At 42.2% G+C, this 19,258-nt stretch overlaps 1 protein-coding gene across 21 annotated transcripts in view; it reads left to right on the top strand.

The window, feature by feature from the left end:
• Window positions 1-19,258, top strand: part of XRRA1 (X-ray radiation resistance associated 1) — a 58,780-nt gene that overhangs the window by 24,995 nt on the left and 14,527 nt on the right. For 11 of the 21 annotated variants that reach the window (XM_005612040.4, XM_070273302.1, XM_070273299.1 and 8 more), the window contains 4 exons: window positions 5,536-5,664; window positions 6,340-6,548; window positions 14,400-14,440; window positions 17,615-17,740. In XM_005612040.4, coding sequence (XP_005612097.1) covers window positions 5,536-5,664; window positions 6,340-6,548; window positions 14,400-14,440; window positions 17,615-17,740 — 505 coding nt within the window. Of the gene's footprint in view, window positions 1-5,535; window positions 5,665-5,912; window positions 6,549-14,399; window positions 14,441-17,492; window positions 17,741-17,772; window positions 17,845-19,258 lie in introns of those variants that run through there. The other 10 variants (XM_070273308.1, XM_070273304.1, XM_070273307.1 and 7 more) reach the window with 6 other exon arrangements.

Consider the following 19,258-nt stretch of genomic DNA (forward strand, 5'->3'; position numbering starts at 1 on the left):
GGGTCAGTAAACAAATGTAGTTATTCTGTCAGTTGCTTAGTATGTCTGTAGTAATTATACATTCAGGAGCTGGGGAGTTAACCACAAAGTGGGTTTATGACTTCACTGAGTCCATTCACAAGCTAAATTTCCATTCTTCCATCTGTCTGGCCTTCGTAATCCCCAAATTTGAGTGATAGACCACTGTGCTTTTCATATCTCCAGACATTAGCACCAATTTGCAGATATTGTCTGACATTGTCTAGTAATCCTCTAGAAAGTCCTAGTTTAGCACTGGTTCACCAGCACTTTCTACAATGCTGGAAATGTTCTATATCTGCATGTCCGACATAGTAGCCACTAGTCATATTGAGCACTTGAAATGTGGTTAGTGTGACTGGGGAACTGAATTTTTAGTTTTATTTAAGTTTAATTAGTTTTAATTTAAATGTAAATAGTTAGGAAACTGAATGAGAGGCCATGACTCTCCCTTTTGGGAACTCAAATCACTTTTTTTCCTCACCAGATCTAGAGTTTTTTGATTGTATAGATCGCTAACAATTCCAAATCATCTTAATTCAGTTATAGAAATTAAAGTTGTTTGAAGCTAGTCTTCGGTCTCTGCAAGCACCACACTGTCTCCAGTTCACACTTTCTCGTAGGATTTAGTCCTTCAATGTCCTAACTTGAAGCAAGGGCAGGTTATCAGGGCTCCCCTTCTGCGGCACGCACTGGACTCCAGTTTTTGGCCCCCGGACTAGCAAGTTGTCAGAATCTCTGCTCAGCTTCTCAGCCTTTCTGCTACTTCGGAGTCAGCAGACAGCCCTAGGGGAAAATGGCCCAAAATATTGCATGAACCCCTTTTGGTTTCCTCCTTCTCCCAAATCTTGGCCCCCCAATTTTTCACAGCTTGTTAGCTCCCAGATGCCTTGAAGAAGATTGTTTTAAATACATTGATTTTGTCTGGATTTTCTAGCTTTCACTCAGGGGAGAGTTGGCCCACGGTATTTAGTCTGCAGTACCATGAACCTTTCCATTTATTTTGGCCAGGTGCCAAGGGGCAATCAGTATGGAACCATTTTAAACTAAACCAAACTAGCTGGATAGTTTCTGATGATATGAATTTGGGCTGCAGTTTTGCAAGAGGACCAGCCTGCCCTGCCCCGCTCTCCTTCTCTGTTCACTCCAGGGCAGTTATCCCCTGGCCCTGGGCTGAGGAGAATGGGTTTAGTTCTGGTTCAGTCTCTCCTGAGGGTATATCTCTTTAGGATCCCAGATTCACCTGGGGGTCTCCAATTACATGCTCCACCGTCTGTTTCAACAAGATCAGCAAATGTCCTCAAGGCAAAGGTGGCTTCTTGTGCTCAGTTTCTGTCTCTTGATTTTAGATTTTGACATACTACTTCCTTACTGTTTTGACATCTCTGACATGTTTTTAAATGATAGATCTTTTTTCTTTTTATATTTTATTCACCAGTCTAGTTGTTTTCAGTAGAAAGGGTTGTTACATAAAGTAAAGCAAATGCCACCACTCTACACTTCTATTTCTTTGCATATAAGGTGGGGAGAATAAAATGTGCTCCTGCTTACATCAGAGTGTCAGTTGAAGTCATTGTGCTTTGAAGGCTAGGAGGCCTCATCTGTCCACATTCACTGTCCTCTGTGGACTCCTCTTCTGCCCACCTCTTCAGTGTTGGTGATCCTCAGTAGTCCACTCTCAACCCACTGTTTTGGTTTTTTTTTATCTTTATGCTCTTTCTTAGTAGTCTCATCCTTTCCCAAGTCTTAGGTATTTCTCTACCTCACCTCTGTCTTCTGAACTAGAAGTCCGTATACCCAACTTATCATGCCAAACTCATCACACACACGCCCATTCCAAAATCTCCTCTTCCTGTGTCCCTGCCCACGGTGACAGGCGCTGCTGTGCATCTGCTGTGCAGTTGTCCAGGCTAGAAACCTGGGCATCAGCTTGAATTCCCCCTGTACCCCATCCATTCAGTCACCTGATGCTGTGACTTGTACTTCCCATTTCTGTTATCCTCCTGTTTGATGTCAGCCTCCAGTTTCTCACCTCCCAACCCATCCTCCTTACCATCAGCCAGAGTGATGTTTCTAAAATGCACATCTGGTTCTATCACCACCCTGCGTAAGGTCCTTCAGCGGCTTCCCAGGGTTCTAAAGATAAACTCCACTAACGTTGATCATGAGGCTTTTCATGACCTGACTGCCTACTTCTCTAGCCTCTTTTCTCTTCACTTTTTTCTATTTCACAATACACCGCACCTGTTCTGAACGTTTGCATCTCCATTTCTGGATAGATGACTCTATTATCTCTGTCTGAGTGAGTTAAGGGGGTCATATTTGACCTCCTCCATCTTTAGACTGCTCTCTTACTTGTTTTGACTGACGTCTGATACTTTGGCTCTCCCATTAGGCCTATCCCCTTTCCACCTTGGACCGCATAAGTCGACTGTCTCAGGCTTGACCAGCACAGAGCAGAGAGGGACCGTTACCTCCTTTTTTAATCACTGTATTCCTAATGATGCCACCTGGAAAAGCACTAGCTTTTTAGCAGCCACATTGTAAGTCCTGTTTTACACAAGCAAGCTATTGAGCCGTGTGTTACACTCGTCTTAAGCCCTCATCCTGTGTTTGCATGCTGGATTGTCTGTATCTTATCACAGAAGCTGATTAACATTTGAACAGACAGAGCTTGCTAAATTTCGTCTTGTTTGCCACAGCCCTTGGTTCAGTCTGTTGAGCATTATTTTTAGCCTAATCCAAAGTCTTAGAATGTAAAGTAAAAGAAATCCTCTTTCATCATGTAGATAGAGGAACTGACTAGGCCCAGAGATGCTTGACACCACCTAGCAGTCACACAGCAAACAGAGCAGCAGCGGCACCAGAATCAGAGCCCAGGGCTCCTGATCCTCACGCCTGTGCTGCTTCTAATATGCTTCTAATATTCACACATTCCTGAATCCAACCACTGGGTCATACTCTTAGCTTCTAAAAAAATTAAGTTAAATCTATCAGATTTTACATGATATTAATTTCTTTTTTGCCAAGAGAAGGTATAATAAAAATAGCACCCCTTGAAACAGCTGGAAATCCACTACTAACAGATTCCTGCCATTTCAAAGCGCTCTTCTCCAAAAACTGCTGTGGGAAAGGCTCAGTGGAGGAGCCTGGTGCTTTCCTCTGAAGCCTTGCGTCTTGTCCTCCTCATCCACCTGTTGGATGTCCCACTATTTTAAGGCATCTCTTTTAGAGGCAGAATGAAACTTTTCTATGTTATAATTAAGGGGAAACTTTTAAAAGGGAAAGCACTATAACTTGGCACAAGAGACAGGACAGAGCCAGCTTCTCTATTATGGAGTTTAGGAGAAACATTCTGAAGGCTTATTCTTAGTTGTTTTGTATTTCTTGGAGTAAAATTAAGATTGGTCAATTAATTATAAATCAGCAGAGCTTCGGGGCACCCTCCTGTAATTCAGTGTATGAAAGTTGGTCCTTTTAGGAGGAGGAAAAGAGTCGTCTGTGACCTTCAAATACCATGAACTAAAGGCTTCATTCCTTCTCTGCTGAGTGTCTCTAGTCTTTGGATGTCAAGCCTGTTCCCCACACACTGCCTGGGCTCTTTCTGAAACTGTGTCTGACCTGTGCCTTTTTTAGTCACACCTGCCATGGTTCTAATCTACAGAAGTCCCTCAGTATTAGAGTAACGAAAAGGAGAGGTTTGCTATAAGAACATTGGGGCATCTTATGGTCATGCCATAGGGACCTACTGGATGTGGGTCCTGAGCATTAGGGAGCAGCCCGGAAGTTTTCTCTCAGCTCTTGCAGCTGCTCCTCTCTGAGCCTCACCCCGTTTTTCTTTACAGGTGAACTGCCTGTGTCTCTCTGGGCCCCATGATGGGAAACATGACTGCCCAGAGCTTCTAAAGTCATTATAGCTCCAGCCACAAGGGAATGGTTTTTCTCTGTGTTCCTCTTCCTCTCTCACAGTGGTTAAGAACACAGCAAATTCTCTCTCCATTCTTCATGGTTTAGCTTAAACATTGCCTTTCCTGAGTCCTCCCCACTAGAGTGGGTGACTCCCACCAAGCTTTGTGCCTGCCTCTGTTACAGCATTTGTCCCACTGCGTGCAGTGTGTCCACCTCCTTCGCAAGACTATAAGCACCTTGAGGGGAGGGATGTCTTCTTTTTCTCTTTTTATTCCCAGTATCTGGCTCCATAAGTGTCCGTTAAAGAAATTCATGAATGTGAATAAGTGAAGGACTATATACCCTCTCTATATTTACCTCTGAAATATTCCTGACTTCAGATGTATTGCTACAGGCCTTTGTGACTTTTGAACGCACTGCGTACTTTCGTCACACTCTGGCCCAGGCAATAGCTACTTTTCCATCTCCCCATGCTTTAATCCACATGGGGCTTGAAGAAATGATGTGAGAGGTGGGTGCTGCAGGAAAGAGCCTAGGGTTCTGAGTCAAGTTTGAGCTCTACCACTTTCTACCTATAAGACTTCAGGCGAGTCACTCTGAGTTTGAGTTTCCTCATCTGGAAAGGAGATAACCCCTGTCCTCCCCAGTGCTGTTCAGAGATGATATATATGAAACACCTAAGACAGTGCCAAGAATGCAGTAGGCTCTGAAGAAATGTTTCTTTCCCTTCCTCTTGTTGTATGCACATTTGTGGTTTATATGTATGTATATCTATCTGTGACTGGATGTTGATGTATTTATTTGGGCGTGTGGAAAGGATGGAGTTGGCGGGAGGAATGAAAACATGATTTGAGTCATCTGCCTTTGTGTACTTAAAAAGAATTACCTAGGCCTCATCCACCTGGGAACACAAATGAGGTCACATTAATGGTAGTACCTAAAATGCCACCAGTTCTTCCTGCCCCACCTGTGTGATTCAGGACCTCGGCCTGTTAAATTCTACTCTTGGGTGTTCCTGGGAGTCTGCAAGAGTTTGGGTTTAAAAAGAGATTTTTCATCTCCTTACTGATGTGTGCGTTTTGTGAAGTCACCTTAGAGGAGGGCCTCACCGCGGCCAGCCTGCCTTGGCCCACTCCGTGGCAAAGCTGTGTCCATGCCGATGGCGTTGTCTCCTGCTGCTCTGAGGGTTACTAGTCCTGGGGGTGACACAACATACCCGGGAGTCTGCCCTGATCCAAAGTTGTGCAGTGTTCTCCCTGCAGAGTGCTTCCCCCCAACTTGGTCATGCCTCGTTCACTCTGGTATTTCCCATGAGCACTACTGGTGCGCCCCCTCCTGCTCCAACCTGGTCTCACTGAGTCCTTCAGCGAATGTGTGTAGCCTTTCTCCACACAGAAGACTGCACGTGTGAGTGACCTTTGGAGAAGGGGTCAGTTGGGGAGGGAATTCCACCTTCCAGTGACTCTCTGCAGGCACCTCTCTTGGGCCCTAGAGAAGTTTCCAAGCTGGGTAGGCCTCTTGATCGATTCCCCATCCTCCGTTTCTTCCTGGGGAGAGTGGAGCTTGTCCCCTGCCCTTGCTCATTACCCAAGATCTTTGCACGCACAGGGAGGCATCTGTAACATCGCTGACAAGCAAGAGGTACATCCTGAGGTTCCCAGCGCTGGAGACACTGATGCTGGATGACAACGAACTCTCCAACCCCAATTGCTTTGCCAGCCTGGCCGGGCTCCGGAGGTAACAGCCTCTCTCTGCAGGGCCCTCTGTAACCCCCAGCCTTGCTCACACCCTGACTGCTGCTCTGGAAGCCGAAAGGCCTGGCTTTAAATCCCAGCTCCACCACTTATCCCTGCTGTGTGGCCATGGGTAAGTCATTTCTCCCCTCTGAACTTGAGCTCAGCCATGCAGGTGGGGCATCAATAAGGACATTTCTGATCAGATAACTGGATTATAAGTGGCAAAGAGAAGGGAGGGTAGGGGGAGATATTACCAGAGAAAGTATCCTGACACTGAGAGAGGAGACAGAAAAAAAAATCAGAATCAGAAGATAAGTTTAACTGCTGAGTTCTATTTGGTTGAAGTAATGAAAATGCTGGCTTTTAAATGGTTAAACTTTAGATCCCTAGAAAATTTCCTTTGGATTCAGCTACCATTTACTGACCACTACTTGGTGCCAGGCCATTTACATTGTCTCCTTTAATCATCACAGGAACCTTGAAACGTTAATAAACATTATCCCCAATTTAGAGATAAGGATATTGAGATCCAGAGAGGGTAAGTCACTGGCTCAAGGTCACACAAGAGGAGTAAGTGTTCAAGCATGATTCCATGTTCTTTCCCTAAAGTTGCTTGGTAAATGTCCATGATGTGTCATTATTGCTGTGATTCTGTATTCATTTTCCTTAATTGAAGACTGAAGAAATTAAGCCTGGACCAAAACAGGATTTTCCGGATCCCGTACCTACAGCAGGTTCAGCTCCGAGATGGGTCGGGGGACTGGGTTGGAGGCAGGGGGAGTCCCCGGAAATCCACGCTGCAGCCCAAGTCGTGGATCTTTGAGTCCTCAGATGAGCAACCGGATTATACTGTACTGCCCATGAAAAAGGATGTTGACCGGACAGGTGAGTGACGCCTCTTGTTCCAGAGACTCTAGCCCCCTGGTGGGAATAAGCTTCTGAGAGTTTATTCTGCAAGTCTGTGACTCCCTGGGGAGCAGCTGCACTTAAGCTCCTGGGCCTGGGGAGGTGGTGGTCTCACATGAATTATTTCAGTGCTCCTAACTGGTTCTCAGTTAAGATGCTTTTAAAATCTAATTGAGTAGATTTTTTTTTTTTAATTTCAAATAACAAGAAACTCAGAAGTAAGGCTTTCCAATGGTAGTTAATTCCAGGGTACATTGATGTTCTCAAGGGACTCAGGTTCTTTCCATCCACTTTTCTGCCATCCTTGGCTTTCTTGCCTGTCCCTGTAGGCTGGTTCCCATTTAGGTCCCAAGATGGCTACCACAGTGCCAAGAATCACATCCAAAAGGGAACATTCAGAGGCAGAAAAGAAAAGAAATGACACCTTTATAATAAACCCAAATCCCTTTATACATGAGTATATTTCTAGATTATATATTCTGCTCCACTGGTCTAGTTATCTATTACTGTGCCAATACCACACTGGTCTTTTTTTTAGCATCTATTTTAAATTGAGGAATAACTAACAAAGTAACATATAGAAATCTTGTGTAGAACTTGAATTTTTACATATATATGCTCTTTTTTTTTTTTTTTTGCTGAGAAGGATTCTTGCTGAGCTAACACCCATTGCCAGTCTTCCTCCTTTTGCTGAGCAAGATTCACCCTGAGCTAACATCTGTTGCCAGTCTTCTGTTTTGTTTGTGAGCTGCCGTCACAGCATGGCCACTGGTTGACGAGTGGCAGAGGTCCGTGCCTGGGAACCGAACCCCAGCCACCAAAGTGGAGCATGCCAAACTTAACCACTAGGCCACCAGGGCTGGCCCTGTACACTCTTTTAACCACCACCCATATTACAATATAGAACTTTTCCAGTATCCCATGTGGTACCCTCCCAATCAGTACATCCTCCAAGAATAATCACCATTCTGACCTCTGTCACCATGGATGAGTTTTGCCTGATTTGAAATTCATGTATGGAATCATACAGCATGTGCTCTTTTGTGTGTGATTTATTTCACTCAGTATTATGTCTGTGAGATTCATTCATGTTGTTGCGTATATCAATAGTTTACTCTTTTTCATTTCTCCTATTTGTTCCATTTATACCATAATTTATTTACCCTTTTTACTCTTGATAGACGTTTGGTTATTTCTAGTTTGGGTCTATTATAGATAAAGCTACTATGAATATTTTTAAAAATCTTTTGGTGGACTTAAGTACTCGTTTCTATTGGATATATACCCAGGAGTGGAATTGCTGGGTCATAGAACATAAAAGTATGTTTAGCATTAAGTAGACACCGCAAAATACTTTTCCAATGTGGTTATACAATTTTCATTCCCATATTAATGAGACTTCTAGTTACTCCATATCCTTACAAATACTTGATAATGGCAGTCTTTTTAATTTTACTTATTTTTTAGGTATGTAGTGGTATCTCATTGTCATTTTCATTGCATTTCTCAAGAGACTAATGATGCTGAGTACCTTTACATATGTTTCTGGGTCATTTTGATATCCTCTTTTGGAAGTGCGTATTCAAGTCTTTTGCATGTATTTTAATTGGGTTATATATCTCTTTCTTGTTGATTTGTTTGAGTTCTTTATATATCCTGGATACAAGTCCTTTGTAGATGTATTTATTATAAAAATCTTTTCCCAGTCTCTGGCCTGTTTTTTCATTTTCTTAATCATGAATTTTGATGAACGGAAGTTCTTAATTTTAATGAAGTTCAATTCACCAGTCCTTGATGGTTAGTGCTTTTTATTTCCTGTTTGAGAATTTTTTTGCCTATCTCAAGCCATGAAGATATTTTCTTCTAGAAGCTTGATTGTTTTAGTTTTTACATTTTGGTGTATGATCTGTCTAAAATTTTTGTGTATGATGTGAAGTAGAGTCAAAGTTTACTTTATTTTATATGGGTATCTAATTGACCCAGCACCATTTATTGAAAAGACTCTATCTTTTTCCCTACTGAGTTGTAGGCGAGGCACTGTGGTAAGGCGAGTGACAGTGTGCGTGTCTAAATTGCTGTAGCTTTATAACTAGTTTTGATAACTGATAGTGAAGTTCTCTAGCTGTGTTGTTCTTCAAAATCACTATAACTATTATAAGGCCTTTATATTTGCATATAAATTTTAGAATCAGCTTGTCAATTTCTACACAAAATCCTGCTGGAATTTTTATTGGAATTGCTTTGAACCTACAGAACAATTTGGAGAGAACTGACATCTTTACAATATTGAGTTTTGTAATTCATTAGAATAATATAGCCCATTTTTTAGGTCTTTTAAAATTCTTCTCAAGAATGCTTTGTAGTCTTCAGTGGTGAGATCACGCACCTCTTTCATTAGATTAATTCCTAGGTATTCGGTCTTTTTTTTTACGCTATTGTCCATGGTATTGCTTTTTTATATTTCATTCCCACCTGTTTGTTGCTGGTACATAGAATATTGAACTTGTATCCAGTAACCTTTCTAAATTCATTTACCATTTTTAATCATTCTTTTGGATTATCTGTGTTCATGATCATGACACCTATAAATGAGGACCATTTTATCTCTTCTTTTCCAATCTTACACCTAATCTTAACCTTTTTATTTCTTTATTTTGCTGGCTAGGACTACCAGTACAATGTTGAATAGAAGTCGTGCTAGTGGACATTCTTATGTTGTTCCCAACCTCAGGGGGTAAATTTTCAGTATTTCAAAATTATGAGTTAGATGTGTAAATTTTTGTAGATGCCTTTTATCAGATTAAAGACATTTCCTTCTCTTCCTAGTTTGCTGAGAGTTCTGCTATGAATGGGTATTGAATTTTGTCAGATGCTTTTTCTGCATCTGTTGAGATGGTAATGTGATTTCTCTTTTTTAACCTATTAATATGGTTAATTACACTGATTTTAGCCTTGCATTCCCAGGATAAACCCCACTTGGTCATGATGTGTATTACTGGATTTAACTTGCTGATATTTTGTCAAGGATTTTTGAATCTGTGTTCGGGAGATATGTGGGTGTGTTAGTTTCCTTTGTTATCATGTTCTTGTTAGGATAAAATGAGTTTGGAAGTGTTCACTCTTTTTCTGTTTCCTGGGAAAGTTTGTAGAAGATTGATATTATTCCTTCCTTAAATTTTGGAAGAACTTACCATGAAGCCATCTGAGCCTGGAGTTTTCTTTGTGGGAAGAGGTTGGAATTATTAAAATGTAGAAGCTTGGAGGAGAAGCCCCTTAGAGCTGAAACTTAGACCTCTGAGGAGGAGACGCTGCTTGGCTGCTGGTAGCTCTGAGCTCAGATGGGCCTCATGGAGCTGAGACCCTGCTCGCTGAGGCGAGAATACTGGCCAGTCGGTGCTGGTATCTGTGAGGGAGTTAAAACTAAGCTGGTTTATAAAGGTTGGGAAATGCAAACTGGATTCAGCTGCGGCTAGGGAAGGACTTGCTGAAGGTGGGGTGAAGTAACGGTACTCCGGTGACATTCATGGGAATCACAGACCGGAAACCCAGGGGAAACCCCCAGGGAAAGCAAGCCCCTTCTTCCTCTTCCGGCTTTACAGTCTCCCTGTAGCAGCACCCACTGCTGTCAGGGTCTAACAGAAACCAGCTGGCAAAGCAGAAACATGGTTTTCAGAGCCCCAGCTCCAGCATCCCACAGCAGAATAGAGATGGGTAGGTTTGGCAGTAAAAAATAATAGCTTTCGTAATTGGCACAATCATGTTATTCAGATTTCCCCTAAGATTATGTTTGTGTCTGCTTGGTTTGTTAACTTCAGAAACAGGTGTATTAAAGTCTCTTACCTCTATTGTGGATTTGTGAGTATCTCCTTGCATTTCTGGCAGTTTTTACTATTAAGTTGGTTCAGTTCCCTTTTATGTTCATGACTATTATCTTGGTAGATTGTGTCTTTTAATCACTGTAAAACACTCCACTTTGTCTTATTCATACTTTTGGCCTTGGCCTGGGCCTCCATTTTATCTGATATGAATATTGATTTTAGGATATCTCAAAAACAATATAATCCTTATTTTTCCCAATATGGATCTTTTTCTTTTAATATAAGAATTTAACTCACTCACATGGTGAATGTTGATACGTTTTGACTTATTTCTACTATCAGTAATTCATGTTTTCTATTTACCATGCTTTTTTTCCTTCTTTTTTGCCTTTTTGTGGGCACCAATTGAGTTTTCCCTCAATTCCACTTTTTCCTCCAGTTGTTAAAGTTGCACATCTCATTTCTATTTCTAATGATTACCTTAAAAATTTTAATCCACATGTTTAAACTCACTTTTGTCTATCAATACCTAGAACCAACCAAATCCAAACTTTCCTCTTTAATAAGAAAAAAATCTTAACATGTGTTTATCTATTCCACCCTACCCCTGTCCCTTCCCTTAATGTAATAAACCCTAATAATTTGAGTTGGTTTTAATTTTTTTAATTATGCATCAACAATTTTTTACACTGAGAGATTAAACTGTTAGTCTTTCCTTGTCATAGCTGCTCGTAACTCCAGTCTTCCTCCTTCTTAGATTCCTTGTCATGTGTGTGTTTGTGTAACTTCGAAGCAGAGAGTTGAGTTAGTAACACAACTCAGGGCATGGTGCAGTGTGTTAGTCTATGCAAAGCTCCTCTTGCCCTATTTTCTTTTTTCTCCTTCATCCTTAATCCTTACTCCCATTTCCCATGTTCATATAAATATCTCTTCTTGTGCTGGATATATTTTCATAGATATATGTATCTTTGTAAAATATATATTATTTTGTGGGTAATGTGTTTGTAATTGTATAATTGTAATATGCTGTTGAACTCATTCTGCTACTTCATTTTTTTTGCCCAACACTATTTTAAGATTTTTCCATGTTGCTGTATACCCATCTAGTTCCTTGCTTTTAATTAATGCTTCATATCCCACACTATGCTCTATCCACATTTGTGGTCTGTTCCCTTGCTGATGGACACATAGGTTGCCTACAACTCTCTGTTACCACAAATAGTGCTGCAGTGAACAACCTTGTGTATATCTCTTACATTTACCCCTGTGCCAGTGTTTTTCTGGAATATTTACCTAGGAGTGGGAGTGATGGATGACAGGGTGTCTACATACATAGTTTGAATAAGTGCCACCTGATTGTTCTTCAAAATGGCGGGTCTAGTGGACATACACACTAGTAGTACGTTAGGGTTCCTATTTCCCTATGCCCTTGCCAACACTTAGTGTTACCCAACTTTCTAATTTTCTAAGTTTTGTTATTCTGGTAGGTATAAAGTGATATTTCATTATGTTCATTTGTGTTTTTCTAATTACTGGTGATGTTAAGCATTCCTTCATTTTTCTTAGCCATTTGGTTTTCAACTTCTATGAATTTTCATTTAATATCCCTTGACAGTTTTAATGTCTTAAATGTCTTTTATTCTGTCATTACCTGCCTATTAACTTTATAATGGTCTAGATCACATTTTGAAGAGAAATTCTTAATTTCGATTTAGCCAAATATACTAGTTTCCTAGGGCTGCCAAAAAAACACCCACAGACTGGGGGGCTTAAAGAACAGAAATTTATTTTCTCGCAGTTCTGAAGACTAGAAGTCCAAGGTCAAGCTGTTGGCAGGTTTAGCTTCTTCAGAGGCCTCTCTCCTTGGCTTACAGATGTCCACCTTCTTGCTGTGTCCTCATGCAGTCATCCCTCTGTGTTTTCTGTGTCCTAATCTCCTCTTCTTATAAGAAGACCATTCACTTTGGATTAGGGCTCATCTTAATGACCTCATTTAACTTTAATTACCTCTTTAAAAACCCTCTCTCCAAATACAGTCACATTCTGAGATACTGGGGGTTAGGACTTCAACATAAGAATTGGGGGGGACACAATTCAGCCCGTAACACCAAATCTATCCAATTTTACCCTATGCTTTATGCCTTTGTGTTCTTATTTAAGAAGTATCTCCCTTTCTCATAGTCACAAAGATAGTTTCCTGTTTTGTGTTGCTTTTCATTTTGCTGTTTGAATGATTCTTTCAAAGAAAGTTTGCATGTGGTAGATTTTCTGAGTCCCTAAAATATCCAAAATTACTTTTATTTTGTTGTCATACTTGAATACTAATTTGCTTGAATAGAGAATTCTATGCTTAAAATAATTTTCCTTTAAAACTTTGAAGATATTACTCCATTGCCCTCTAGATTCATTGTTGCCAAAGAGAAGTCTGATGCCAATCTGATTCTCATCTCTTTGTAGGAAACCTATTTTTGCTGTCTGGAATCTCCTAAGATTTCCCTTTTATCCTTTGGAAATTTTGCTAAGATGCGTCTACGTATGCAGCTCTCTTTTGTTTATGCTGTCAAGTACCTCAAGGGTTCTTCCCATCAAAAATGTGTGGTCTCCTTCATCTTGGAGAAATTTTCTTTTCCTCTTTTCATTCTCTTTGTAGCCTCTATCTGAAATGCCATCAGATGCTGAAAGTTTTGGATCTATCTTCTATTCCTTTTTATTTCTTTGCCATTTTGTACTGCATTCTGAGAGAGTCTCTCAGCTCAGTCTTCCATTTTATGAATTAGCTCTTCAGCTGGGTCTGTTTTTCTGTCCAGCACATTTAAATATTTTATTTGATTGTCATATTTTAAAGTCACAGAATTGTTAATAGCTTCTCTTCCATAATAACCTGCTTTTGTTTTTTGAATGAAATAGCCTTTTGAATTCCTCAGAGGATACCAATTATTCTATTTTAAAGTCTTTATTCTTTCTGTTAAATAAACTGTGGGATTTTTTCCCATCCTAGTTCTTCTGTCTTGTATATTTCATGGCTTTTTTTCATAGTGTTAATTTTCCTCAAATATTAGGAGATTCTTGATTGTCCATCTTCTTGTTGAACATTATCCAATCAGAAGCTTGGGATGCAGTTCTGGTTTCTGGGGCTGCTTCCTGAGACTTTGGGGAGGGGCGGGACATGCGTTCAGGCCAAGTGGACTGCAGCTCATCTCTCCACATATGGGGCTCTGTCTCTCCAGGGGATCACTGCTTAGCACCCACACTTGCAGTCATGGTCCATCCTCCTGCTGACTCCTTTGTTCCTTGCACAAACCTTTCCCAAACTCCTTTCTAGACACTTGTCGTAGAGGAAATTGTTTATGCCGTGTGGTCTTCCAGGGCACAGGTGAGTGATGCCTGCACAGGATCCAGTCCCAGCAGAGGCTGTTCTTTATTAGGTTGAACTCATCTGTTTATTGGCTCACCTCATTCTAATAGTCCCAGGAGTGAGATCACTCTGCAGCCTCTTCCTTAACTACCGCGTTGCTGGTATCTCTCCTGAATTCATTGTCTTAACACATTCTGTTTCTAATATAACACACAGAATTTTCAAATCCTCTGACAGAGTATCTTTTATATCCGTCGCTCTCTTCAGTTGGTTTGCCTTTGATCAATACTGACTGCCCAGTAGTTCTGAGGCTACAAAGAGCTTGCCTGTTCCCAAGTCAGAAAGAAGGTCAGTGTGGCTGAAATGGAGTGAGTGAGGGTCAGGGCAGCATGAGATAAGGTTGGAGAAGTAGGCAGGGGCCAGATCAGGCAGGACCTCAGAGGCCTGGCCAAGGAGTTTGGATTTTATTCTAAGTTCAAAGGGATTATTATCTGACAGATGTCACAGCCAGCTCCTCTTCCCAGTTAGCAGTGGAGCTGAGGACCCCCTCTAGGAGGCACCCTGCTGTACACAGTGGGTGGCAGACTCAGACTCTGGCCTCTCTGGGGGTCAGTCCATGCTGTCACCAACGTTTGTTCTGTTTCTCTTTTGTTTCAGAGGTTGTGTTCTCATCTTACCCTGGATTTTCAACCTCAGAGGTAGGAACTGCCTGTTTTATATTTGTGTCCTTGGGTTACAACATTAATTTTAATAAATAAAAATAAGCTAATGGAGCCATGAGAGGCATTTATATATATCGCACTGAGGAAGCCCACTCATTGAACAAATAATGAGTACCTACTGTGTGCCAGGCACTGTGCTGGCCTGTGGTGGTGCTGAAGTGGACTAGACAGACAGGTTGCTGACCTTGCACAGCCCACAGGCTGGCCTACCTTGTTCTCAGATACTGTTCAGTGGTAATGGTTGCTGCCTCAAGTGGTCAAGCTGGCATTGAATTGAGGCTGCTGCCACGATGATGCCCAGCAGCTCCCTAACAAGAGCTCCCAAAAGCGAGTGATCCTTGCCAAATGCACCTCCACTGGGGTCTTATCCTTGGTGTCACAGGCTTAGACACTTGATTTTTGTCAGCACAGAAAATTGGTTTTTCTCTCAAGGTAGACGCTCACTAACCAAGCTTACAAAGACTGATGCACTACCTAGATATTGATTTATTCATTTACGGTAAGTACAACCACATATTTAGCCCACATGCGTCCTTGAGAGGCAGCTCAGTACAACACTTCCCCACAGATACAACTAGGTGAGAAATTATATCAGTTAACTATTGCTGCCTAACCCAACAGTTGCTAACTTCAAACAATAGCAATTTATTATTTCTCACAATTATTTGGGTTGGTTAAATGGTTCTACTGGTTTTGCCATAGCTCACTCATGCAGCTGGCTGGTTAGCTAGGGGCTGGGCTCATGGACTGCTGGCATGGCTTGGCATCTCTATGTGGTCTTTTCACCCTGGACTTCTTTCCAGCATGGCGGCATCAGGGTTCCAAGAGAGCAAGGGCGAATTGCAAGGCTCTGAAATTCGAGCAATGGCACTTCAGCCACACTCTATTGGTCAAAGCAAGTCATAAGGCCAGTATGATACTGCACAGCAGTTCTGTCACTGCCCACCCAGAGTTAGCACAGACCCCTTAAGTTAAGGGCAGAGTCCCCAAGACTGCCCTCATTTCAAATGCCAGCTTCAAGTTTAGGGGTCCCCAGGCCGTTTGCACTTGTGACCAACTGGCTATAAATTCTGGAGTTCCTACGACTCCCTCAGGTTCAATACTTTGCCAGAACAACTCAGAGAACTCAGGAAAAGTGCTATACTTATGATTACAGTTTTACTATAAAGGGTGCAAATCAGGACCAGCCAAATGAAAAGACACATAACGTGAGGTCTGGGAGAGTCCCAATACAGAGCTTCTCTGCCCTTTCCCCATGGAGTCAGTGTGTGTCATCCTTCCAGCACATCTGCTATGTTCACCAACCAGGAAGCTCACCTGAGCCTCAGCGTCCAGAGCTTTTATTGGGGTTTCATTACATAGGCATGGTTGATTACATCATTGGCCACATGATTGAACTCAATCTCTAGCCCCTCTCCCCTCCTCAGAGGTCAGACTGCCTCAAAGCCCCAACTGTCAAATCACATGGTTGTCTTTCTGGCCTGGCCAGCCCCTGCCCTGAGTTTTCTTTTTAGCGTAAACTCAGGTGTGATCCAAGGGGTTGTGAATAACAAAGACATTCCTATCACTCAGGAAATTCCAAGGGTTTTAGAAGCTCAGTGCCAAGAACCCAGGACAAAGGCCAGACAAATTCTTTATTTTACAACAGCCAGTCAAGTTTCAAGGTGGGAGAGATATAGACTCCACCTCTGAATGGGAGGAACATCAGTGTCACATGCAAAAGTGTATGCATATGGGATGGAGGGCCTTGTGGCCATTAAATAGTCTACCACAGAAGTGAAAGATAATTGGTAGGTTGCTCAGTGCTCCGAACCCAGCTTTTTGGTATCTGAGAATGTAGAGGGGAGTGGGATGGTTGAGACTTTGGTGGTCTCTATCAAAGTCAGGTGCATCCTCCTCTAAGACAGGGCCCTCTCTGTCCCCAACAGGGTCAGTCGTGCCCTCAGGTCAAGACACTCATGCTCCTGGACAGTACTAGATACCCCTGAGCCTGACTGTCTGGCTTTTTCTTTTCTGTGCTCCAGTCTGACTTGCCCCCTTCAGCTCACATAGCCTTGCTCCAGTAGGGAATGGCACAGTTGAGGAGACTGCCTTACCAGACTACTGCCACATTCCACTCTGGCCTCTTGGAGGTTGCATTCGGATCACCTGGAGAGGAGAGTTCTGTAACTTCCCAAGCACCATCACTGGTTTTTGTTTTACTCTTGCCCGTGACTGACCTGTCCCACTTGTGTGACTTTACAAGTTAGACCCCAGAACCGTACAAAATACTTGGCCCAAAGTAGGTGTTCCACAAACGTTCATTGAACAAACAAGTGAAATTTAAGTGACTTGTAAGATTATGCAGCAATTAATGGAGCTTGGAACAGAATCTAGTTCATCTGAACCCAGTCATTAGCCTAACATCTACCCTGTAATTTCCTTTGGTCCCGTCTAACTCAAGGAATCAGTGAATGAACTGACTTAGGCATGGTTAATCCAGCAGTTTCCATTTTCTGCTTGATCAAACATGTTGACCCCGAGGCAGGCTGGGTTGTGCTGAGAGACCATGACCCTGCAAATGACCCAGATGCACCATGCCACATTCAGGCCCCAAGGCCTGCCTCAAGTCATTCAGGGCTTAGCTCGTTTCATCCTAGAATGAAGAGCCTCCACTATAGGATGTGAGCTAGCCCATCAAACTGGGTGTTTAAGGCTCATGTCAATCCTCCTCTCCATCTCCTCACTAGGAAAAGTCCCCTTAACAATGCAAGCACCTGTCCCTTTGCCTTCTGGAGAAATTTTAGCCCAACTTTGTAGAACTGAGCCAGTTCAGGATAACTTCCTGTAGGACAGAGGGTGGAAGGTGGGGGCAAAGAACCTCTGATGTCTACATCACTGCTATATTATCCTTTGGCCTTACAGAACTTGAAACTGGAACTTTGGGTACCAAAGAATTAGCTCACTGTGTGACCTCAGAGAACTTGGAGCCAGAACTCTGGTTCCTTGGTGACATATCCCTTTATGACCCTAGAGGTCTCTTTTGGCCAAGCCTTTCTAGAATGGCCATTTTTCCTACCACACTCCATACAGAGCGTCTTTTGGCCCTTGGCAGCATTCCGCTTCTTTGTCATCAAGGCACTTTGACTTTGACTTTTTTTTCCTTCTAAGACGACCAAGGTATGTGCACTTCCTCCCATATTCGAGGTTCTTCCTGTGAAGTCACTGAAGGCCAGGAACCAGACGCTGGCCCCGCCCTTCCCAGAGCTGAGGTACCTTAGCCTGGCCTACAACAAGGTGACTCTCTGCTTCTCTCCCTATTTCTTCAGGGGCACAGATGGGAGGGTGGGATGCCAGCTGCTCTGGCCTCAAGGCCAGCCCTCCGATTCCCTGCATTACAGGTATGCGGGCTCAGGAATTCTCAGAGTGGGTGAAGTGGAGGGAGTCCAGGCCAAGGCAGGAGTCCATGCATTCAGTCACAGATATTTATTTAGCACTTACCACATGCCAGGGTCTGTGCTGGGCACTGGGTGTACAGCTGCATGAAGACAGATTCAGCCTCTGTGCTTGTGGAGCTCGTCACCTATAGAGAAGACTGATGCTGGGCAAATAATCATAATATAAGCATGCTTAGTGTTTTGAAGAAATTCACAGTGCTAGGAAGTCTACGACAGGGGAGTCTAACCTAATATTCGGGGTCAGGGAAGGTCTCGGGAGAGTGGTGTTGAAGCCAAGATCTGAATGAGTCTAGTGAGGTGAAAAGTAAGGGTGGAGTAACATGAGACTTGTTCTAGCCTAAAGGACAGCAGATGTAAAGTCCGTGAGACAGATTTAACATGTTTTTCCTTAACATCTTCTGTGTTAACTTATTTTTCCGATATCCGTGTCCTGTTTGACTTCCTGTAAACCCCACTTATTGAGCCCTACTTAAGTCTGAAATGCAGGCAACTTTTAAGGTACTCTGCTTACATTCCTTCTAAGGTAAGCAGTTGGTACAGCTACACTCTCCAAGTGTTTTCTTCTGAGTTTTATAATTTTAGCTCTGATATTTAGGTCTTTGATCCATTTTGAGTTAATCTTTGTATATGGTGTGAGATAGGGGTTCCACCTCATTCTTTTGTATGTGGATATCCAGTTTTCTCAACATTGTTTATTGAAAAGACTATTCTTTCCCCATTGTGTGGTCTTCTAACCCTTGTAGAAAGTCAGTGGACCAAAAATGCATTATGGGTCCCTCTTTCATTCTTGAAATTGGTAATTTGTGTCTTTTCTCTTATTTTATTCATCCAAAATAGAAGTTATTGACTTTTAGTGACTTTTTTTTTATTAAACTATCTGCTGTTTTCACTGGATTTCTCTACTATTTGTCTGTTTTCCATTTCATTGATTTCTTTTTTTTTTAATTAAACTCAAACAGGTTTGTTTTGTTTTAAGATTGGCACCTGAGCTAACATCTGTTGCCAATCTTTTTTTTTTTCCTTCTTCTCCTCAAAGCCCCCCAGTACATAGTTGTATATTCTAGTTGTAGGTCCCTCTGGACATCCTCTCAGCGCACCTTGTTGACTGGTACCATGTCTGCGCCCAGGATCTAAACCGGCAAAACCCTAGGCCACCAGAGTGGAGCACGCAAACTTAACCACTCAGCCATGGGGCCAGCCCCTGATTTCTGTTCATAACTCTGTTTCTGTCCTTCTACTCACAATGAATTTGATTTTCTCCTCTTCTTGTAGTTTCCTAAGTAGTGTAATTTTAAATAATTGATTAGACCTTTCTTCTTTTTGATATAAGCATGTAAAACTATAAATTTCTTCTCTA

The sequence above is a fragment of the Equus caballus genome, chromosome 7 (assembly GCF_041296265.1).
Source record: "Equus caballus isolate H_3958 breed thoroughbred chromosome 7, TB-T2T, whole genome shotgun sequence".
NCBI lineage: Eukaryota > Metazoa > Chordata > Mammalia > Perissodactyla > Equidae > Equus > Equus caballus.